The sequence below is a fragment of the Neophocaena asiaeorientalis genome, unplaced genomic scaffold (genome assembly GCF_003031525.2).
Source record: "Neophocaena asiaeorientalis asiaeorientalis breed wild unplaced genomic scaffold, Neophocaena_asiaeorientalis_V1.1 scaffold543, whole genome shotgun sequence".
Lineage (NCBI taxonomy): Eukaryota > Metazoa > Chordata > Mammalia > Artiodactyla > Phocoenidae > Neophocaena > Neophocaena asiaeorientalis.
In genome coordinates this window covers 186,514-209,501 of record NW_020173671.1, presented here as the reverse complement: position 1 = coordinate 209,501, position 22,988 = coordinate 186,514, and the positions used below count along the sequence as shown (strand labels likewise).

Here is a 22,988-nt window from a genome sequence, read left to right as displayed (position 1 = left end):
AAGGGGAAGGAGGGCGGCTGCTAATGGATGAGGAGAGCAGGGGGAGGCCTGCCAGCCGGGGTCCCCAGGAAGTGGGGGCGACTAAGGTGAGGGCTGGGATGTGGGACTGGGGCCTTCCCAGCATCCCCTCATCCGGGCCTCATGCCAGCCAGCTGAATGAATTGAAGCTTTAAACTCTGCCAGGAAAACCTTTCAAAGGGCTTCTTGGGGTAGGGAGGAGAGTTGAGCCTGGGGAACCCAGCACTCTCCCCAACCATTCTGTCCCTTAGTGCTGCCAGCTCCCAAGGAAGAGGGCTGGGGGCGAGCTCTCCCCATCACCCACTGCAGCCTGAGCCAGTGCTCGGAGGGATGGCCGGACAGTGGGGACGTGGCTCATCCTGCCACCCTGGGGTCAGAGAGAGGGGAGTAAGAGCCAAAGGGGCTTCTGGGGCCACTGTCCTCTCAACCTGGCTTAAAGTGCCTGTGGGAGTCCCTTGGCTTACCCCGAGGATCCCAGACAGCTGTGAAGCCACTCGCCCTCCCTGGCCTCAAAACCACCTTTTTTCTTCCCTGCTGGGGAATGCCAAACACTCCCCAGGAGACCCAGAACCACCTCTTTTAGAGACCTTTAACTTTGCCATCTCTCCCTACCAGCCGGGTCCTTGGCAAACCAGAGCACTTGAAACTCATTCCATCGTCTCACTCCTGTAGACAGGTCACCTTGAAGCTCTCTTTCTGACCAGTGTCCGGCACCCCCGTATGCTCAGCATTTCTCTCGAGTGTGTCCTTAGCTCTGTTTTTATTTCTGCTTGTACTGCTTCAGAAAGCAGATCCATTCTGGCTCTGCCAATCCCTTTGTGAGCTGATAGATTACTGGTCTGAGAATTATTAGTCCTAGGTTTTCAGGCCAACTCTACTAAGCTGTGTGACCTCCAATGAGTCCCTGACCTCTCTGGTCCCACTTGCTCACTTCCTCCCCTCTGGTTGTGTTCATTCCTCTGACAATCTAGCCAGCAGATATTCATTGATTGTTGCCTTACTCTGTGCCCAGGACTGTTCTAGGCTGTGGGGGCCTGTGGCAGACATGGCCCCTGCCCTCAGGCTCAGAGAGCCCAAGTCCTGTCCCACTAAGGTTTGGAATAATTATAAAAACTTACCTCCTTGACTTCAGGAACACAGGGGTCCCCAATTCTATAACACCCAGCAGAAGTTGTATAATGAGGAAAATGTCAAGCCATAAATGCTTTCACTATTTAAAAAAAGAAAAGGAAGAGAAAGCAACCTAGCATGCATCCTAAAAATTAAAGATATAACTTATTGAAAGAGAAAGCAATCTTGGTTGAAAGGATAGATTCAAAAGTAGGGCTTTAAAAAAAAACAAAACACTTTAAAAGAAAAGAAAAACTCAAGCGCTTGACTGAGGAAAAAAAAAAGCGAGGGCCAATTGATCCAATATTATTTAAACTATTCCAGACCATAGGAAGAGTGGAATCTCCAATTCATGTAAAATTATTGTGGTTTTGTTAATATTAAAACCTGATCAAGATACTAAAAAACTAGAAGCCAAATTAATTTATAGAGATACAAAATCTCTAAATAGTATCAGAATACATTGATGAATCAAAAGAGTATTAACACTATAACCAAGTAGGGCTTATTCCAGGAGCATAAAGTTGGTTTAATAGAGAATCTATCAACATTATTCATTACATTAACAAATTAAGGGAGAAAAATATGATCATATCAACAGATGCTGAAAGGAATTTGATTAAATTACAGCAGCCACTCCTTTAAAAAAAAAAAACACCTTAATTAAAATTTGCAGCAAGAGAAGCCACCGCAATGAGAAGCCTGTGTACCGCAACAAAGAGTAGCCCCTGCTCACCGCAACTAGAGAAAAGCCCACGCGCAGCAACGAAGACCCAATGCAGCCAAAAATAAATAAATAAATAAAAACAAATTAAGGAAGAAAAATATGATCATATCAACAGATGCTGAAAGGAATTTGATTAAATTTCAGCAGCCACTCCTTTAAAAAAAAAAAACTTAATTAAAATAGTAATGGAGCGGGCTTCCCTGGTGGCGCAGTGGTTAAGAATCCGCCTGCCAACGCAGGGGACACGGGTTTGAGCCCTGGACCGGGAAGATCCTACATGCCACAGAGCAACTAAGCCCATGTGCCACAACTATTGAGCCTGTGCTCTAGAGCCCGTGAGCCACAACTACTGAGCCTGCGTGCTGCAGCTACTGAAGCCTGCGTGCCTAGAGCCCATGCTCCTCAACAAGAGAATCCACCGCAATGAGAAGCCTGCGCGCCACAACAAAGAGTAGCCCCCACTCTCCACAACTAGAGAAAGCCCATGCGTAGCAACAAAGACCCAACACAGCCAAAAAAATAAATAAATAATTTTTTTTAAAAAAGTAGTAACGGAGGGACTTCCCTGGTGGCGCAGTGGCTAAGAATCTGCCTGCCAATGCAGGGGACACAGGTTCGAGCCCTGGCCCAGGAAGATCCCACATGCCGCAGAGCAACTAAGCCCATGTGCCACAACTATTGAGCCTGCGCTCTAGAGCCTGCGAGCCACAACTACTGAGCCCATGTGCCATACCTACTGAAGCCCGTGCACCTGGAGCCCATGCTCCGCAACAAAAGAAGCCACTGCAATGAGAAGCCTGCGCACCACAAAGAAGAGTAGACCCGCTTGATGCAACTAAAGAAAGCTCACGCACAGCAACAAAGACCCAGCGCAACCAAAAATAAATAAATTTATTTATTTTTATAAAAAATTATAGAGAAGAATAAGTGCCCCAAAATAGCCAATAGTTGTTTTTAAAAAGGAGGCTTACTTGCCTTGCTAGATATCAGAAAACATACTATAAAACTACTGGAATCAGTTCAGTATGGCTTGGTGTATGGAGTGGTAGACAAGCCAGTAATGAATCCAGAAGTAGATCTCAGCATACAGCAAAATGTATTATACAACCGAAGTTGGCATTTCAATTCAATGGGGGTAAATTAAGGATATTTTTTAAATGAAGCTGACACAACTAAAAAATAAAAGTAAACCAGACTCCTCATTCACACCACACACAAAAAGAAACGAAAATAAACCAAATATGGGAATTCCTTGTGGTCCAGTGGTTAGGACTCCGTGCTTCCACCACAGGTGGCCCGGGTTTGGTCCCTGGTCAGGGAAGATCCCACAAGCGAGAGGCACGGCCAAAAATAAATAAAGTCAGTTTAATTTTTTAAAAAATAGGCCAAATGAATTAAGGTGAATGTAAAAATTGAAATAAAATCCTGTCAAAAAAATTTACAAAACGAGTATACACTACTGACTGGAAACCCAGAAACTGCAAAAGAACAACTAAAGCATATTTGACTATATGAAAAACTAACCAGGAATTCCCTGGCGGTCCAGTGGTTAGGACTTTGCGCTTACACTGCCGAGGCCCTGCTCGGGAGAACTAAGATCCCACATGCCAGGAGGTGTGGCCAAAACAAAAAAAAAAAAAGGAAAAGAAACCACTTTTTTTGCGGTACACGGGCCTCTCACTGTTGTGGCCTCTCCTGTAGTGGAGCACAGGCTCCGGACGCACACGCTCAGCGGCCATGGCTCACGGGCCCAGCCGCTCCGTGGCATGTGGAATCTTCCCGGACCGGGGCACGAACCCATGTCCCCTGCATCGGCAGGTGGACTCTCCACCACTGCGCCACCAGGGAAGCCCAGAAACCACTTTTAACAGTAAAAGAAACCACAAACTCAAGAAGGAAAAAATCGATTGGGGCAAATTCTACAATGCATAAAACAGTTTATATCTACAACTGTCAGGGAGCTCTAACAAATTAACAAGGGAAGAACGACCCAATAGAAAAAAATATTATGCAGCCATTTAAAAAAAAAAATTAGAGCTCTACCAGGCCAGGTGAAATTGAGTGAACACAGTGAGATGTACAAAATTGTGTATAATATGATCTAATTTTGGTGTAACAATGACCAAAACCCAGCAATCCCTCTGTGTGTGTGTGTGTGTGTGTGTGTGTGTGTGTGTGTGTGTGTGTGTGTACTATGCATTCATGATAAAACTGTGGATATATGCGTATGCATAATAAAGTTATTTTTCAAGGCAAATATTGAGGAACTCATTGCAAACAAAAACAAATAAGCCCCAAGAAAATAAAAATTAGCTATAAAGCCATCCACAAATACCACAATCAACACTGTGGTATAGACTCATCCATCCTTTTTCTCTACGCTTGTGTGTGTACTTTTTTACACACAAAACTGGGCTCCTACGGTTCATATTGTTTTGAGATCTGTTTCTTCTGATCAATTTTCCTCGCCTGTCTCTGGGCATTTGCTGATGCTAGTCTCTCCCCCTAAAACCACCACATCCTTTAAGCCCTTCGAAGCCCCCACAGGGAGTGGGTGACCACTCTGAATTTTGTCCTCACCAGCTTTCTCCCCTTCCTGGAAATACATTTAGGTCTACCTGGTTTGAGAGTTTCTTGTGTGCTCCTCCCCTCTCCTGTTAAACTGGGGAGCTCCTTGGGGGCAGGAACTCTGCCTCTTTCATAAGTGTGTCTTCCTGGTGCCTAGAATGCACAGAGTAGGCACTTTATAAGTATTGCTGTAGGAAAGGACGTAGGCTTCTTGCCTGTCTTGTATTGAGTGATCTCAAGATAGTATACGTGATGGAGCAATCTAGGAGGTAGATGCTTGGACACTGGATGGAAGAGATCAAAGCTGGGGAGGGGGCCCCCAAGGGCTGGGTAACTCCCGAGTCACCCAAATCCACCCCCCACCCCCTTCCCAGGGCTCTTCCAAATGCTCAGAAAGGAAAAACCTGCACACAGGGCTCCCTGTATGATATATATTTATATATATAATTGCTCTCATTTTATTGTACTTTATCCTCTTTTTACAGTAGATCTGACACAGGCATTAAATAACTGCAGAGAGAGACCAGTGGGGTGAGGGGAGTGCAGGAAGACATGGGGACCCAAAGGGAAGAGACTCAGATCCAGCGAGAGAAAAACAGGGGAGAGTCCATCTGTGGGTGGGATGTGGAAGCTGCAGCGTCAAAAAAAAAGGAAGTCAGAGGGGAGGAAGTGAAGGATGTGGGAAAAGAAAGAGTTAAAATGCCTCTATAACTCAAGATCACAGGCAGTCCCTCATTTAACATTCTATGGGCACTATGGGGTTGTTTAAGAAGGCAAAGGGGTCTGAAGGAGACGGAGACAAGAAATTCAGAGCCTTAGATGGAGGAGGTATTTGCAATTTTCAGGCTGGCATGCAGAGAAAAAGGAAGGAGTTAGTGATTAGTTGATAACTTGCTAAGAGAAGCCAGAGAGAGAATGGTGGGGGCATATCTGGGCCCAGGGGAAGGAGGTGGAATAGTCCCATAGCCAGCTGACGTTTCCAAGGTGGCCACTGGGGACCTAGCCAAAATGGCTGCCCCTCCCCCGGGGCGCCTGGGAAGTGGAACTTGCAGGATATTCTGGGAACGCGAACAGGGGGAAGGGAGCCATCGGCAAAAACAAAGTGGACATTCAGCCTAGGTCAACCCCGCCCCTCTGAGTGCCTAGTTGGGTGACAGGAGGGACCAGAAGAGAATTTTCAAGAACCAACATGGACTTCTCCTTCAGACCCTCATTCCCAGCTCACGTAGTCAACGTGGGGTGAGAAGCCAGATGTGCCAGGAAAGAGGGAAAAGGCCACAGAGCCACCTTGTCCTCAGTTACAAACGGCCCCCCTTTCAGTGGAGGGAATGGGGATGGAGAAGACCGGCCAGAGGAGCCAGACAAGTCAAAAGCCACTGAGACAGCGACTGTTGTAGATAGGCAGAAGGTGTGGGAGACAGAGGAAGGTGACAGCAGCTGAGCTGGAATGAGGGATAGAGGGCCACACTGGTGACCACTCTAACGTACAGAAATATTAAATCCCTATGCTGTGCACCTGGAACTAACGTAGTGTTGTAAGTCAATTCTCCTTCACTTTAAAAAACAGAATTGAGCGCCACCTCAGTGTGTGGAAGTAAGGGGTGAAATGAGATATGTGCGTAGGTGGGTGGGTGGGCATTTTCTATAGCTCTCAGGGGATAAGAGGGCGGGACAGGTGGGTAGCTGTGAGGACACCCCGCTCAAAGCTACTCCAGGCCTAGAAAGGCTCCCAACTCCTCTGTGACCGTCTTGGGGTCCCATCTCCCTGTCTCTGACTGAGCTAGGGTGGGAAGAAGATGGTGGAAAATGTGGGTAGCCAGGGAATCACGACAGACATCAGGCCGGGTTCAGAAGTAAAGGAAAAGGGACTCAGACAAGCCAGAGCTCTGTTATAAAAAATACCTTTGGGGTGGGTGAGGGAGGGATCAGGCAGGGTCAGGGATATTCCAGAAGCATCCGTAGGAAAGAGGTGGGGGCGGGAGGAAGGGGCCTCAGGTTTTGTTGATGCGGAGTTTGAAGGCCACGCGCCCAGCAAACTTGTCGCGCTCATCGTCAGTGGCGATGTTGGCGGCGTTGATGCGGCACTCCACGTTCACCTCCACGTTGGGGGTCACATTCAGGAACTTCACAGCCACCAGGGGCTGCGTGTAGTTCACCTGGGCCAGAGGAGGAGAGCGAGGCTCCAGGCCCGCAGCAACTCGGCCTCCTCCCCAGGGCCCCGCTCCCCTGCAGGAACCAGCACCCAGCCTCCCACGGGACTTACGTGGAACTTCTTGCCGTAGTAGGGGAAGTACATGAGGTCGATGCTGCCGTTAGCAGGGAACATGACGAAGTTGCCGAGATTCTCAGCATCTTCATCTCGCTGTGGGGGGCGCAGGAGGGTGGGGGAGAGCATGTGAGGGAACCCAGACGCTATCCAGACTTCCCTTTGTTCCTCCTTGACCCCCAAATTATTGTCTCATATCCGTATCCCTTGAGCGCGGAGGCTGGTGTGTTCGCGCGTGCGCAGGAGCGGGTGTCCCATCTCTTCCGTCAAACTGGGAAGGCCTCCAGGGCGCTAATGAGCCTGAAGCCTCCTACTGCCCTCCCACCCCAAATTCTTACCCCATCCTCAGAAATCGGTTTCTGGAGCAGAGCCAAGAGAGAACAGATAAATGAGTAAGGGCTCAGTAGGAAACAAGGAGGGGGATGAACAAAGAGGGGCAGGAAGTTCCTAGAGAGGACAGAGGTGGGGGGAGCAGGGTTCCAAGGACAACTTAGTGGTGGCAGGTGGTGCTTACAGATCAGCAGCTACCAGATACCTAAAAAGAATTGAGGGATAGGAGAGATATGGGATGGAGAGCAGAAGACATGGTCAGGGAATAGAGGAGAACATGGAAGGATTAGGGAGGGAAGCCAGAAGCAGGGCTTTGGGTGGAGTCAGGAAGGGGGTGTCTATCCACACAAAAGAGCAGACTTCTGCATCCTAGAGAGAAGCAAGAGGGGTGGCAGCCCCTTGGAGTTTGAGCCATACTGGAGCCCACTCTTACCCCCTTGTCCCTAGAGTGATGGAGCTTCTGGGAGCAAAGAAGATAGGGAGAGATGAGTGAATGACATGGAAACCATGAAGGACAAACAGGTGCACAAGGCCCAACAAACTCACCTTCCCCACACAGGTAACATTCATGCTCTGGTTTGCTCCTGCATAGAAGTTGATGACCTGGAGCGAGGAGAGAGAGTCGTGAGGGTTAAAGAAAGAAGTTGTCAAAGACACAAGTATCCAGCCTTCCAACCACCATCTCAGCCTCCAATGGCCCCATCTCTCTTGTTCTCTCAGCCATTCAAATATCTACACATCTCCCGAAGCGCAAGAGCCCCAGCAAAATAAAGCAGCTGCCAGCAGATGGTAGCCCCAGCTCCCTCCTCCGCTCCCCCTGGGAACTAAGGTCATGAGTACCCGGTTCATCTTGATGAAGACACAGGGCTGTCCTGTGCTGTAACCATAGTGGGTGGGGTCCCCAATGCCAGAGCAGTCGCCCAGCTGGGTCCGGTTGAACTGGCAGGCACGTTTCGGGTAGTTGAGAACTCCGTTATCTGGTTGTTCGTAATAGCGCCCAGGGAGGCAGACATCATTCTTTTGGGCTGGGGGGAGAGTCACAGGCCTCATGTTCTGCTCCCAGGGTCTCCAGTCCCCTGCCCCGAGGTCCTGCACAGCCACATCACCAGCCCCATACTCACGCTCCAGGAATTTGTTGAGCTTCTGAACATGCTGGTCCCAGCTTTCAGTGTCACTGACATTGACAATGACATCTAGGTTCTCAGTCTTAGGGCGAATCATCAAGCCTAGTCAACAAAGGCGAGAGTGAGGGGTATATATAAGATGAGGGACCACACACAGAGGGAAAAAGATGGACATAGGGAACACCAGGGTGAGGGACAGGTGAAGATCCGAGATCGTCTTCCCGGGAGGGAGATCTCCTGTGAACATCTGCCACCTCCCCAGATCACAGAGCTCTCAGCTGTGGGAAATGGGAAGGCAGACTTCAAGAATTCCCCAGGGCTTCCCTGGTGGCGCAGTGGTTAAGAATCCGCCTGCCATTGCAGGGGACATGGGTTTGAGCCCTGGTCTGGGAAGATCCCACGTGTCGCAGAGCAACTAAGCCCGTGCGCCACAACTACCGAGCCTGTGCTCTAGAGCCTGCGAGCCACAACTACTGGGCCCGTGTGCCACAACTACTGAAGCCCACAAGCCTAGAGCCCGTGCTCCGCAACAAGAGAAGCCACCGCAGTGAGAAGCCCCGCACACCACAATGAAGAGTAGCCCCTGCTCGCCTCAACTAGAGAAAGCCTGCGTAGGCAATGAAGACTCAACGCAGCCAAAAATAAAATAAATAAGTAATTAAAAAAACAAAAAAAAGAACTCCCCGCACATGGTGACTGGATCATCAGAACCGAACCTCTGAGAAGAGCTGACAGTTCTCAGCCTGTGAGTTCCTTTTGGATACCTGGGGGCACAAGAGCAGTTACAGTGGCTGGTGGGGGAGCCTCATCACTCACCTGGTGTGGCCAGTCGGTCCTGGTACTTGGGAGTATGATCAGAGACCGTCTGCAGCATCACCCACATGGTGAGGGTGAACATGGCGGTGAGGAAGCCATAGAAGACGAGGTAGAAGAGGAGGATAAAGGCTAAGGAGGAGGAAACAGGGTCAGCAGGTTCCAGGTCTCCCTCGATGACCTGACCTATCCCCACACACCCCTCTCCCACTCAGAGGTTCTGCACAGGAATGGATCGCAGAGCCTTGGGAAGTCTTCCCCTGGAAGCAAAAGGAGACAAGCTGAAAAGCGGCAGTTGTGTCTGGCTTCCAGCCATGACTCCCAGCCCTTCCTGATCCCACAGCACAGTGAAGCCCGACCTTGTGGAGACCACAAGAGATCTAAACTCTTGTTGCTGGCACAACTCATAGTATAGGCCGCAGTCATTTTGCCACAAATTACGTTCTCAACTCCTCAACCTTCGTGGCCCTGAAAAGGCACAATATCTGATACTACTGTATCGGTACTCATGCTTGAAGCTGTCTAGCACGATGACTTTCAAGCTGGCATTGGCCCCAATTCACAGCCAAACTCTTATCCCATCCCTCAGGGCGTGGACGTCCACACTCAAATAGCAAAATCTCTCTCAGAGCCCCACAAAAGCCAAACCTTGAATGAGGCTCCTGCCAAGCTACAAAGTCTCAGCTGTCCAGAACCTCCAACAGTCACCTACCCCCCAATTCACACACAGCACCCAGGGCAGAGGCAGGAGTAAACGCAGACCTCCAATAGCCTTTCAGGCATAGAGCTGGTCCTTGGTGGATGTGACACGTCACTCCGTCACTCCTCAGCCTGGTGTGAGTACCTGCTGTTTCCACCAGCCCAGACCCCCAGTCCTTCCATCTCAGAAGACATTTCACTCAAGAAGCCTTCTCAGATTCTCCCAAGCACTCGTGGATGCCTCCAGTCCTAGGGAGTGGACTTCAAGTTTCCTGCGGCAAGGACTGCATCGGACCCACCTCAAGTGCCCCAAGTGGCTGAGCTAATGGGGTCCGCGTTCAATTAGTGTGGATGAATTGTAAGCTGTGTCACACAATGTCTCCTGTGCTTCGACTTCCCAGCTTGAAAATCCCTTTCGGAAGAATTCCACCCCTCACTGGCACCTATGCCCAGCACGGGACCCTCAACCAGATGCAACTCCCTCCACGCCTCCCCAGTGGCGCCAAGGTATGGGTGGGTAAGGAGCCAAGCCACGCAAGCCCAGAGACACACTGGGCCGGATGATGTACATGTCTCACCACTAGTGACCACTCCCTCCGCCTGCGACATCTGAGCCGAACACCCAGCCCCGAAAACCTCCCAGTGTCACCCCGGCGCAACAGCCCCCCACCCGCCAAGCAGCCACAGAAGGCTCCAAAACACCCGGTAGTAGGACACAGACAACTTCCGCTGTGAAGAACCCCCTCCAACACACTCCCCACCTCTCCAAGGCCCGCCCGCTCATGAACGTTCCCAGGGTCCAAGGGGTGGGCTCGAGCTAAAAATAGACGGGGCTGGCTAGCTAGTGAGAGTCAGAGGGAGGGAAGGGTCTCTCTTCTGGGGAAGGGGGGGCGACTGTGCGGAGCTGACCGGACTCCGACAGCGAGCGCGAGCGCCGCGGCGCGGACACGCGCTCAGAGCCCGCGACCCCCCGAGCGAGGGGGCTCCGCGGGGGACGGGAAGGCGGCAGTGACCTACTTTCTCCGCCTCCGCAGCGGCCAGCCAGGGAGATTAGACCGGCGATTCGGCGCCCTCCCAGCCCAGAGCCTGGGAGGGGGGCCGGACGCCGGGGACCCGGGAAGGGAGCTGGGGCTGCGCCGGCGGGACCTCGTGTGCTCGGGGCGTCGCCCGGCGGACCCCCAACCCCTCGCGCGGCCGGCCCCGCATACCCCAGCTGGTTCCGGTGCGGCCCATGAACTGGTGCGTCCTCGGGTTCCACACGAACTCCTTCCACTCCTCAACCACCTGCCCGCAGCTCTTCTTCTCTTTCTGAATGACCATCTTGACGGCGGGGGGCGAGTCCCGCGCGGGGCGGGGGCTACGGAGAAGCCGGGGTGCGGCGCGTGAAGCACACTCACGCACCAGAACGCGCGGGAAGCAAAGGCAGCGGGGGCGAGGGAGACCCCTCCCTCAGATATGCAGCTGCTGCAAATTCCGGGGCGCAGGGCCACACGTTGCGGGGTGCTGGCGGCGCGGCGTAGGATGCACAGAACCTAGGCCCCCCCCTCTGCAATGAAAAGGGGGGTTGTCCGAGCAGGGGAGGATAAAAAGGGGAAGGGGTGCGAACGCAGCTTCACTCCCCAAACCTCTCAGAAGCAAAACGAAAAGGGATGCAAAAATAGACGGCTGCAAAACCCGAGAGAAGCGCATAAAAAATCGGGGTGCAAAGGGGCAGGGGGAGGTGGGGGAGGGGACCGCCCCGAAATCCGAGATGCAAAGAGGCTGTGGAGGAGGGTCGGGTGACCGTTCAAGGCTCTTCTGCCGAGCGGAGACCGCCACACCTGCGGTGGCTCGGCCGCGGGGGTGGGGTGGGGTGGGGACGCGCAGTTGTGGGGGACAGGCAGGGATAGGGGTCCCCCGGGCGGAGGCTCCGCTCTTCAGCAGTGCGGGGCCGGCAGCCGCGGCGCTCAGTCTATATACTCCGCGGCTCCGGGGGTGCCCGCCCCCTTTCCACCCCCCCAAGAGGCCCCGCCTCCTCGCTGCTGGCCTGGGCGACTTCATGCATATGCAAATTTGGAGAAAGGGATTGGGCCCGCCCCCCTGACGCCTCTTCAGGACCTAGAGGTCTCTCCCTTACCCCCACTCCAGGTACTGGACTAGATCTGGGTGAGTGGAGAGGATAGAGGGCGTGTCCGGGCGGAGTAGAGGGAAAGATAACCCCCGAGAGACACAGAAGACAGAGAGGAAAACAGATATATGCTGAGATGGGGGCCCCATCTCAGGCAGGGAGTTAGAAAGAGACTAAGATCCAGGAGACGGGGCAGAATGTGAGACGAATAGAGAAGGAGCCAGAGATCAAGAAAAACAGATGGAAGAGACCAGCTGAGGTACTACACCAGCCGGGCTGGAAGCTAGAACAGTCCTCAAAGAGATCAATAGAGGCCACCACAGGAGGGAAATTCCCCTTATGGGAGCTGCTACCAATCCCCCCGACACCTCCTTCTCCAGTCCCACTGCCGCTTCTCCCACCACCTGGTTCTCCCCAAGCCTGGGGGCTTCTCTGCCTTTCCACCACATCCCTCATGAAACCCTTCCAGGGACTTCGCTGGTGGCACAGTGATTAAGACTCTGCGCTCCCAATGCAGGGGGCCCTGGTTCCATCCCTGGTCAGGGAACTAGATCCCACGTGCATGCCGTAACTAAAGAGCCCGCCTGCTACAACTAAGACCTAACGCGACCAAGTAAATATTAGGGGGACAAAAAAGACCTTCCAACACCACATTCCCAGCCCCCAATACTGCCCTGAGACCCCAGCCCTGGAGCCCCATCTGCTTAGGTGTTCTGCCTCCTCCCACCCCCATGTCTGAACTCCCCTTCTCATTTGCCCATTTGGGTCAACAAACATTTATTGAGCACCTACTAGAGACCTTGTGCAACCCAGCGCTGGGGAGGTAAAGTCATGGTTCTCACAGGGCTCCAGAGACCCACAGTCTAGTAGGGAGGTACATGGGCCTCCAAAGACCTCCTGTTAAGAATCATTATCTGGGACTTCCTTGGTGGCACAGTGGTTAAGAATCTGCCTGTCAATGCACGGGACACAGGTTTGAGCCCTGGTCCGGGAAGATCCCACATGTCTCGGAGCAACTAAGCCCGTGCTCACAACTACTGAGCCTGCGCTCTAGGGCCCGTGTGCCACAACTACTGAAGCCCACCTGCCTAGAGCCCGTGCTCCGCAACAAGAGAAACCACCACAATAAGAAGCCCGCGCACCGCAATGAAGAGTAGCCCCTGCTCGCCACAACTAGAGAAAGCCCACGCGCAGCAATGAAGACCCAATGTAGCCAAAAATAAATAAATAAATTTATCTTTAAAAATGTTATTTTCTTTTTAAAAAATATTTATTTATTTTGGCTGCGTCAGCTCTTAGTTGTGGCACACAGGCTCTCTGGTTGTGGCGCGCAGGCTCCAGAACACTCAGGCTCAGTAGTTGCGGCGCGTGGGCTTAGTTGCCCTGCGGCATGTGGGATCTTAGTTCCCCGATCAGGGATCGAACCCTGAGTCCCCTGCATTGGAAGGTGGATTCTTAACCACTGGACTACAAGGGAAGTCCCCAAAATGTTATTTTCTTTATCTAGAATAACATTAAATAAATTTAAAATACCATGAAAAGTCAAGAGAAGAACCATGGAAGAAAGGAAAATATTTTATATTTTAGTACCCGAATGGCACTTTTTTCCTGCTTTTTGAACAAGGGATTCCACATTTTCATATTGCACTGGGTCCCACAAATTATGCAGCTGGTCTTACTTCAGTCCCTTCTGCAGCAGACTCTGGATTAATTTTCTCAAAATACAGTTTTAATTAGGGCACCCCTCAGCTCAAAGGTCTTCAGTGGCTTCCTGTGACCCTGCAGGATGCAGTCCTGATTCTTCAGTCTCACCCTCAGGGTACTCCATATCTAGACCCAGTCTGTATCCCCAACCTCCTTTGCCACTAGGCCCCAACTAGTCCTCTGCTGGAGCTGAGCCCGCCACTCCTGGGACAGGCTGTGCTTACTCCTGACTTTACACCTTTGTCCATTTCATCTCCACATCCTGGAAGACTGCCCACCCTTCAGAGTCCAGCCCCGACTCCCATTCATTCATTCAATGTGTACCTAATGAGCATTTGCTTAGAGCCAGGCACTATTCTGGTCCCTGTGCTCCTGGGACTCCCATTCCAATAAACCGTAAAAACAAATTAAATAATGTTAATATTATGAAGAAAAAAATAAAACAGGGTGATGTGCCAGAGTGCCTGCATGGGCATGGATGGCCTTACTGAGGAGATAATTTTTAATTGCCCCAAGTAACCCAAAGGAGCCACAGGGACATGTAGGGGAAGAGCTTTCCAGGTGGAGGGAAGGGTCAGTGCAAAGGCTGGGCTTGAACGAGGGACAGCAAGATTGGTACAGCAAGAGATCTGAGAGGTAGGCAGAGGCCAAGTCATGCAGGTCCTTGTATGCCAAAGGGAGCAGTTTGGATTTTAATCCAACCACCACAGAAACAATTTCAGGATTTTTCTGCGGGTTTTTTTTGTTGTTGTTTGTTTGTTTGGCCACACTGTGCAGCACATGAGATTTTAGTTTCCCGACCAGGCATCGAACCCATGCCCCCTGCAGCAGAAGCACTGAGTCTTAACCACTGGACCGCCAGGGAAGTCTTAATTCTAGGCAATGGATCGACATGATTAAATTTAATGAAAATCACCATGGCTGCCGTGTGAGAGTGGACCATGGGAAGCGAGGAGGCCAGGTAGCAGGGCTTTGCAGCAGTCTGGGTGGGAGATATGGATGGCCTGGACCAGGGCAGCAGCTTTGCAGATGGAGACAAGAGGATGGGTTCAGAATCTATTTAGGCAGTAGAATGATGACCATGGCTAGTGCCTAAGTTTTTGTCTTGAGCAACTGGGCTGAAAACTCTTGTATTTTATCTTTTCAGCTAGACTGTAAGCTCTTTCAGAGCAAGGCTTTCTATATATCCTCCATACCCAAGCAACCCACAGAGCTACCGAAGATAACGCCTGGTTGCTGAATTGGGCTTAAACATGGAATGGCTCCTTCTACGAGAAACCTCAGGGAAGCAACTCGCCTTTTCCTTCATCAGTTAAGCAGCACGGAAATGGGCCAGTCTCGATCTGGAGAGATGAGGCCTGGATCTTACCCTCAACACACACAGCCTGGCAAACACAGGCCTGCAGATGGCCTCCAGACTGTTGGTTCAGTCTCTGCCCTGTACCTCAGGCTCACTTGGAAAAGAAAGAATGAATGTCTTCTGTACACTTAGGGCAGTTCTGGGGTAAGGCTGAGACTGTGTTGCTCCCTTCCATGCCTTCTCCTAAAGCTGAGGGTCAGCATGAGGAGGGCTGGGCCTAGGGAGGGAAGGACACTCTACTCCGTGCAGCATTGGTGTTCATAGGGAAAGAGGCTGAGGAAGGAGTGAGGGGCAAAGAGCCATTACAAACCTCCAACCTCTTTCTGGAACCCAGCCCTCCCTCCAGCATCTCCAGAAAGGAGGAAGGGAATGAGAGCTCCCACACCCCCTCTCCCATACCCAGAGCCTGTCTTAGGTCTGTGCCCAATGATTCTCTTCCCCCTACCAACCAGATCCCAGGGACTCAGCTGTTTGGGTTCCCAGCAAGATGGGTCTTTGTAGAGACAAGAGCAAGGAAAGAAGAGAGCTCGGAAACACAGATATGGCCGGGGCAGGGCAGGGGTGGGGGAGGAAAAGTAGCGGGTTATTATTTAATGGGTACAGACTTTCAGTGTTACAAGATGAAGAGCTCTGGAGATGGATAGTGGTGATAGTTGTACAACATTGTGAAGCTTAATGCCACTGAACTGGACACTTAAAAATGGTTAAGATGGTAAAAGACTGAGGAAAACTGACTGGCTTGAATTTACTATTATAACACCTCTCCTTTCTTGCAATTTATCATGGTCTGTGTAATGGCCTAGAGTGTCTTTGTTTTATGTGATGAAGGTATGTGTGATATTATGAAGGTATATATTTGTATTCTGTAACCGTTAAAGACTTAGCCTGACTTTAAAACATGCCACCTGGAACTGATATATAAATGTTTTTTATCTGTTGGCTTTTCATTTCATCCATGTATTCAATATATCTTGATTAAATTCCTCAAAAAATTGGTTAAGATGGTAAATTTTACGTTGTGTGTATTTTACCACAATTTAAAAAAAAGGAAAGAAACACATGTTCCTGCGCTGACTAGATCAAGCCCCAACTCCTCAGCAGGACATACAAGGCCTCTCACCCCGTGGCCCAAGGAGCCCTCCCAGTCTGCCCTCATTCCATCTCAGCCTGCCCCCAGTTCAGCCACATCACACACCCTTCCTTATCTTCCATACCCGGCAGGCTCAGACTCATATTTCAAGAACTATGCAGGAGGCTAATGATATAAACAAGAGCAACATCTCTCATACAGGGAGCACTTTCTATATGCCACTGTGCTACACATCTGACTTACATGATTCCACCAAACGCTCCTGGCAACCCTGAGTAGGGTGACTTGCCCATTTTGTAGATGGGGAAACTGAAAGATAAAGAGGTTTAGTCATTTGTTCAAGTTCCTGGCACTTCCTAAGAGATCCCTATTAAATCATTTTACATATCTGTCTCTCTCCCCAGACCCCTGTTCTCCAGGGCCAGGACCAAGTCTTATCCATGTCTGGAGTCCCTATGGAGTACCTAACACAGTACTTGGCATACTGTCAGGGTCCAATAAATGTTAGTTGAAAGTAAGAAAGAGGGAGAGAGAGAGAGAGTGAGAAGGAAGGAGGGAAGGGAAGAGAGAGGTAACACACAGGGTGGAGTGAGTGGGTAGACCAGGCTTGGGGCCTACAGCATATGCTCTCAAGCTCCAGAATGGTTTTTAGGGGTGTGGGAGAGGCAGGGGACACTGGGCTGGCATTGTAGGTGCCCTTGGTGGGAGCCTGGCAGAGTCTGTGTAAAAGCAGAGTCAGTCTTAATGAAAGAGTGTAGACAGCTCTGGATGGTAATCAGGAATCTTGGAATCTAGGGCAGGCTGGAGAAAGAGAGGTTGGGAGCACAGTGTCCTGGACAGGATGGGGTAGAGGGAGGAGAGAAAAGCTAGCCCTTGGGAGATTCCTCAGGGACACAAGGCCAGGAAGTTGCCACTCAGAACAACCCCTTTGGTGGGGACCAGGTGTGTTCAAGCCCATGAGCCTCTCTCCCCACTGGCTTGCTCATAGGACTGGTTTCTTTTCAGGTTTCTACTCAGGTCTCTGCTCAAGTGACACTGCTTCAGAGAGGCCTTGCCTGACCACCTGGCTAATGCTGCCCCTCCCCTACCACCCTTGATTCTACTACAGGATTTTATTCCCTTTATAGAGACAACCACTATCTGAAATGACCTTGCTTATTTATTTTTGTTTATGGACCATCTGGCTGTCTCCTCTCTTACACTGTGAACTTCATAAGCGCAGGGATTGTGTATCCTTTCCATCAATGCATTCTCAGTGTCTAGAACAGTGCCTGGTACACAGTAGGTGCTCAGTAAATACCAGTTGAATGAACTTAGTCAAGTGGCCCAGGCTAACCCTGAACATTGCCCAGGGACCAGAGTTGAATTTGGGCTCTCTGGACATGCTGAGGACTCTCCTGAAAAACACTCTGACTGGAAGGAGGCAGCCATAGACTTGCAAACTTGAGATTGTGAGGGTCCAAGGAGGGGCCTAGGATGTGTCTTCCAACCCAGAGACCCTCTGGGGTAACTTAGGTCCTGGCTAATCCTTGTAGAAGGGGGACAGCAGGTCCAATGAGTGACTCATCCTGTTGCCTGGGTTACTGGTAGGAAGATCCTCGTAACCTAGGAAGCTGGGACACTGGGATCCCCATGGGGTCTGGAGATGGGGGATGGGCATGAAGTTTCCCAGGGAGCTGGGGGCTGAGGCAGGAGGGTACCCCAGGAAGGAGATGGGGCGCCAGGATTCTCCAGAGGTCTGGAGGCTGAGTCACCATATATTCTTTGAGGGCAGAGATATTCCCGACTCTGTCTGTTCTTTCCAGCTGGGACCAGCACAAACCAGTTCCTGTTTAATGAAGTAAAGACAAATTCATCTGGGAACGCAGTTAGTGGGCCGAGATGAGAAGAGATAGAGGCAGCCTTCTCCCTCTGCTCTCCCCCCCCTTTTCTTTCTCCCTGCTGCCTCCACCCCTTTTCCCAAAGGCCTCCATCTGTCTATGACCCACTCACGCCCCCTGCTGCTCCTTTCTTGGATAGCAGTGGCCTGTCTAAAGGACAACAAAATCCCATCTCTTCCCTTCCCTCCAGATTTCTGGGGACCAGCCCCAGAGGGACAAAGCTAAAGCCCCGGCGCAGCAGCTGCTGGGGAAGGAGGTGGGCTGCTGGCTCCCAGGAAGTGACTCGCAACTGGGGTGTGTGTGTCTGTGGGTGCTGTTGCTGGGATCTCAGCCTAAGAAGTCACCACTTCCTCAGGAATCCCTCCTTGATCCCCAGCCTAGGTCAAGGCCACTGGCCTTCAAGCTTTCTCAGTTCCCTGACTGCTCCTTTATGGTGCATATCAGAGTTTCCAATTATCCACTCACTTGTTAGTCTTTGATGGATGCCTGCCTCCCCCAGGGGACCACAAGCACAGAGAGGGCAGGAAGCAGGATTAGTTTTTCATTTTGCTTTGTTTTGGCCGCAATGTGCAGCATGCAGGATCTCAGTTCCCGGACGAGGGATCGCATCCAGGCCCCCTGCATTGGGAGCTCGGAGTCTTAACCGCTGGCACTAGGGAGGTCCCGAAGCAGGGTAAGTTTTGTTCATCAGTGCACCCTGACGCTCAGCACGGTGCCTGGCACATTGCAGACGCACAGTAAATATTTGTTAAATAAATGAATGAGTGACATTCAAAGGAGGTTCTTAGGCGGGGATTTAATGGTAGTGTCAGTGCCATTGCCTGGGCTCTGGGGGCAGCTGTGAGTCCAGATGTCCTGGCTTCTGCTCAGGGCCCGGTCCATGTCCAGCCTCTGGCCTTGTGCCCAAAGGCCATCCAAGCAAAAGGATGCAGAAGAGGCCTCTACTGCAGTGAGGTAGTATGGAGGAGGCATTAGGGTGGCCGTGGTCCAGAAGCTCCTCCCCACTTTTCCAGTCCTCTAACCTAAATTTTTAAAGCACTTCCTCCCACTGTCCCCTTATCCTCTCTCTTCTTGTGGCCTTCTCCTCTTCCCTCGCAGAGATTTCCTTCCTCTAAAAATGCATCCCTTCCCACCTCTTCCCCTCCCCTTAGCTGTTTCCCATGGTGTGCTGAGAAACTTCAACATCACTTTCTTACCTGGCAAAGCCCCCAGGAAGAGACGCCCCTGTGTTTGGGCCCAGAGGTTGAGGAGGGGGGCAGGGCCCACGGGAGGCAGAGCAAGGATCTCCTTCTTTGTCCCCTGGCTCAAAACCACCCTGGACACAGTCAGCTTCAGCTGAAGAGTGATCCCCAAGATGAGGGGCAGCGCCAGCCCTGGCCCTGACACAGAAGACAGCATCACTTTCTGCAGAGTGTGTGGGAAGGGACATAAGCGGGGGAGGAAAGAATGAACTGCATCTGCTCCATGTGCCCCACCCCTGGCTGCCTTAATCCTGTCTCTTAGCCATGCAGTCTATCTACTGGCCATTCCCACCACCTCCATACTGCCTTAACTCTCCTGGCTTGGCCTTCTATAAAACCACACCCTCCCCAGGTAAATATATAATCTAACTACAAGTCACTGTTTGCTGTGGGCAGCTTTAATATGTGTCTCTGCCCGCCCACCCCAACCCTTAAACCATTGTAATATTGACATTTTATTTTATTTTTATTTCTTTATTTTTTCATAATATTGACATTTTAGAGCCCCTTTTCTCCCACTGCTCCCAGGCTCTACTGAATGCAGGCAGCATCTCCCTCTTACTTGATCTTGGAGGTGGAGGCTGAGCCAGAAAGGGTTTTCTGGGGTCCCAAGGGCAAGGAGGTAGCCTGAGCCTGCTGCTAGCTGGAGTCCCAGGTCCAAGGAGAAGGCCCAGGGCTCTACATGAGGCCAGGGAATGTCTGGGGGGAGAAATGACCCTCCTGAGGCCTGAAGGCTGGGGATTCATGGAGGGAAGGGGCTAGTGCTGGAGGGAAATGGACACAGAGCTGGCCATGGAGGGGAAAATAACCTTTACCCTCAAGACTGAATTCTGCACCAGTCCCTGGCGGGAAGAATATCCCAGGTTGAGACTCTACAGCACAGCTTCTGAGACTAGTGGGGACAGATGCTGAGGTCTGGGCCTGCTGGTCCAGCCAGTCTTCCCGGCGCAGGCAGCCATCCAGGGCAGGGACCAGCTGGAGCCCGTGCGGGGAAGGGAAGATGCGGGGGATGCTGGAATCAGGCTATCTGAGCGCCAGTCCCAGACTCCCACCCTGTTTATTCCCCTCCAAGATGCAAGCATTTGGCCTCCCCCATGCAGCTCTCACCCCATACCCCCTCCTTGAAGTGTGGACTTAGACCCCCACGGCCACCCAGCCAGCAATGCTTTACGAACTTTGGTCATGGTTCCTGCCCCTGTGACGCAGCTACCTGCAACCAGAGTTTGGAGGCAGGGAAGAGCAGCCCCCCCAGAACAATCCTCATGATGGGCTGGGGTTTGTTTGCCAGTGGCCCAGAGACCTGTCTCAGATGCAGCACCTCCTCCCCATCTAGCCCTACCATCACAGAATCCGCATGGATCTTCACTTCCATCTGCAAGAAGAAAAAGAGAAGAAGAATCAGAGGTTCCTGGGGCCTGCCTCCACCACTTTCTTCAGAGGCAGTCTAGAAAATGCCATACTGAAGATGGCGGAGTAGAAGGACTTGAGCTCACCTCCTCTCATGAAGACACCAAAATCACAACTAACTGCTGAACAACCATCTACGAAAAAAGACTTGAACCTACCAGAGGAAGTCTAGTATGGCAGAAAGAACAAGTACTTGAAGAGTCAGCTGGCATCCGCAGCTCACTCTGGACTTGTCACTTACATACTAACAAAGCCTCAGAACTCACTTCTGAAAAAAATGGGGACAAGAATAGCAACTTCTGGGACTTCCCTGGCGGTCTAGTTGTTAAGACTCTGCAATTCCGGGACTTCCCTGGTTGTGCAGTGGTTCAGAATCTGCCTGCCAATGCAGAGGACACGGGTTCGATCCCTGGTCCGGGAAGATCCCACATGTCTCGGAGAAACTAAGCTTATGTGCCACAACTACTGAGCCTGTGCTCTAGAGCCCACGAGCCACAACTACTGAGCCTGCGTGCCACAACTACTGAAGCCCACACGCCTAGAGCCCGTGCTCTGCAAAGAGAAGCCACCGCAACGAGAAGCCCACACACCACAACAAAGACCCAATGCAGCCAAAAAAATAAATAAAATTATATCAAAAAAAAAAAGACTCTGTGCTTCCACTGCGGGGGGCACGGGTTTGATCTCTGGTCAGGGAACTAAGATCCCGCATGCCAAGAGGTGTGGCAAAAAAAAAAAAAAAAAAAAGCAATTTCATGGGGCTTTTGTGTGGATTCAATGAGATGACAATGGTAAAGGGATGCCCAATAACTTGGTTCCATTCCCTTCCTCACACCAGCTCAAGACACCCCTCCCTCAGGACCAGATCTGGCTTACCTGGTGCCACCTCCCATTGTCCAGCCGGGGTCCAGCACCCACTGTAAGTTGGGCCCAGTGATTATGAAGCGGGATCTCAGGCCTGCCATCCCGAAGTCCCAGCACAAACCAGTCATCCTCTGGGTTGGTATCACCATAAAAAATCACTCCCTCTGGATCCCAGGTCTGAAACTCAAAGGAGGAGGAGGTTCAGAAAGGACACAGAAGGAAAGACTGGGTATGGGGTGTGCTCTTTGAGCATAGATGTGAGGTTGAGGGAAGTGGAGTTCAGGGAGAGAGAAGGACAGGGAGACAGGGAAAAGAACAGGGCTGGTGCACTGTTCATAATAGCGAAGACATGGAAGCAACCTGAAGGTCCATCGATAGATGAATAGATAAAGAAGATGTGGTACATATATGCAATGGGATATTACTCCGCCATGAAAAAGAATGAAACAAGGACTTCCTTGGTGGTCCAGTGGTTAATACTCCGAGCTCCCAGTGCAGAGGGCCTGGGTTCCATCCCTGGTCAGGGAACTAGATCCCACATGCGGCAACTAAAGATCCTGAATGCTGCAACGAAGATCCCACATGCTGCAAATAAGACCCAGCACAGCCAAATAAATAAATAAATATTTAAGAATGAAACAATGCCATTTGCAGCCACATGGATGGACCTAGAGATTATCATACTAAGTGAAGTAAATCAGACAAAGACAAAATACCATATGCTATCAATTACAAGTGGAATTTAAAAACTGATACAAATGAACTTATTTGCAAAACAGAAACAGACTCACAGACATAAAAAACAAACTCATGGCTACCAAAGGGGAAGGTGGGGAGGGATACATTGGGAGTTTGGATTAACAGATACAAACTACTATATATAAAATAGATAAGCAACTTCTGTTGCTTATTCCTTGAAATGTGCCAGCTTATATTTTATCATCTTTTTTTTTTTAATCACATCTTACTACCAAGTTTGATCTCTGCTTTTTGCTTCTGTTTTAGGAGCAATGACCTCAATAAAGAATATTTTTGGAAAAAAAAAAAGCAACAAGGTCCTACTGTACAGCACAGGAAACTATATTCAATATCTTGTAATAAACCATAATGCAAAAGAACCTGAAAAAGTATATATATAACATGTATCATAAATACATATATATATAAAACTCAATCACTTTGCTGTACCCCAGAAACTAACGCAACATTGTAAATCAACTATACTTCAATTAAATAAAGCAAAAAAAAAAAAAAAAGAGAGAGAGAGGAGCTGATGGAGAGAGGGTGAGGTCAAAGAATTAGGTCAACCCCATACTTTATGATCTTGGTGAGGTTAAAGGTCATGATGGTTACAGGTTCTTGTCCAGGGCCATTGCTGAGGTGCAGAGCAGGCCGGCCCTGAGTCCTCTGCCAGAGAGAAAAATAAACAAGCTGAAATAAGACGTGCCAGAGACAGACTGGAGGGAGAAGCACTGCTACAAGGCCAGAGGAGGAAAGAAAGGAAGAGAGCAGAGCTAAAGTGTAGCTCACTTAAACACACACAGGGCTTAGCGCCCTGTCCTGCTCCTGCACCTGTCTGGGGAGAGTATGTCTCACGGCTCGTCCTTCATGGCTGGGAGGCAGCAGTAGCAGCAGCAGCGGCAGCCCATGCCATGTGGCCGGTGGACCTCCGCTCTCCAT

At 50.7% G+C, this 22,988-nt stretch overlaps 2 protein-coding genes across 3 annotated transcripts; both read right to left on the bottom strand.

Moving 5' to 3' along the window:
* Positions 1-4,870: 4,870 nt before the first annotated feature.
* ATP1B2 (ATPase Na+/K+ transporting subunit beta 2) lies at positions 4,871-11,459 on the bottom strand. 2 transcript variants are annotated; one of them, XM_024748485.1, is made up of 7 exons: positions 10,864-11,459; positions 8,960-9,088; positions 8,141-8,245; positions 7,860-7,996; positions 7,566-7,622; positions 6,687-6,785; positions 4,871-6,579 (listed from the first exon to the last, which is right to left on the bottom strand). In XM_024748485.1, the coding sequence occupies exons 1-7, from the start codon at positions 10,973-10,975 to the stop codon at positions 6,415-6,417; spliced, it is 804 nt and encodes a 267-aa protein (XP_024604253.1). In that variant the 5' UTR covers positions 10,976-11,459; the 3' UTR covers positions 4,871-6,414. The 2 variants fall into 2 exon arrangements, with proteins under 2 accessions (XP_024604253.1, XP_024604254.1); XM_024748486.1 differs by having other exon boundaries at positions 7,860-8,085; positions 8,143-8,245.
* Positions 11,460-18,567: 7,108 nt separating this feature from the next.
* On the bottom strand, positions 18,568-22,988 carry SHBG (sex hormone binding globulin). Its single transcript, XM_024748408.1, has 8 exons — positions 22,881-22,988; positions 22,624-22,715; positions 21,321-21,510; positions 20,248-20,409; positions 19,853-20,012; positions 19,600-19,736; positions 18,993-19,200; positions 18,568-18,740 (listed from the first exon to the last, which is right to left on the bottom strand). Exons 1-8 carry the CDS (start codon positions 22,986-22,988, stop codon positions 18,568-18,570), a joined length of 1,230 nt encoding a protein of 409 aa, XP_024604176.1.

Coding starts and splice junctions, on each gene's coding strand:
- ATP1B2 (XM_024748486.1), bottom strand. CDS start 10,975: ATGGTCATTCAGAAAGAGAAGAAGAGCTGCGGGCAGGTGGTTGAGGAG. Junction 8,246..8,959: donor GGACCGACTGGCCACACCAG/GTGAGTGATGAG, acceptor TTTGTTGACTAG/GCTTGATGATTCGCCCTAAG. Junction 7,623..7,859: donor TCTTCATCAAGATGAACCGG/GTACTCATGACC, acceptor TCCTCGCTCCAG/GTCATCAACTTCTATGCAGG.
- SHBG (XM_024748408.1), bottom strand. CDS start 22,988: ATGGAGAGCGGAGGTCCACCGGCCACATGGCATGGGCTGCCGCTGCTG. Junction 21,511..22,623: donor AACCTCACCAAGATCATAAA/GTATGGGGTTGA, acceptor GTGTCCTTTCTG/AACCTCCTCCTCCTTTGAGT. Junction 19,201..19,599: donor GCCTCCACCTCCAAGATCAA/GTAAGAGGGAGA, acceptor CACACTCTGCAG/AAAGTGATGCTGTCTTCTGT.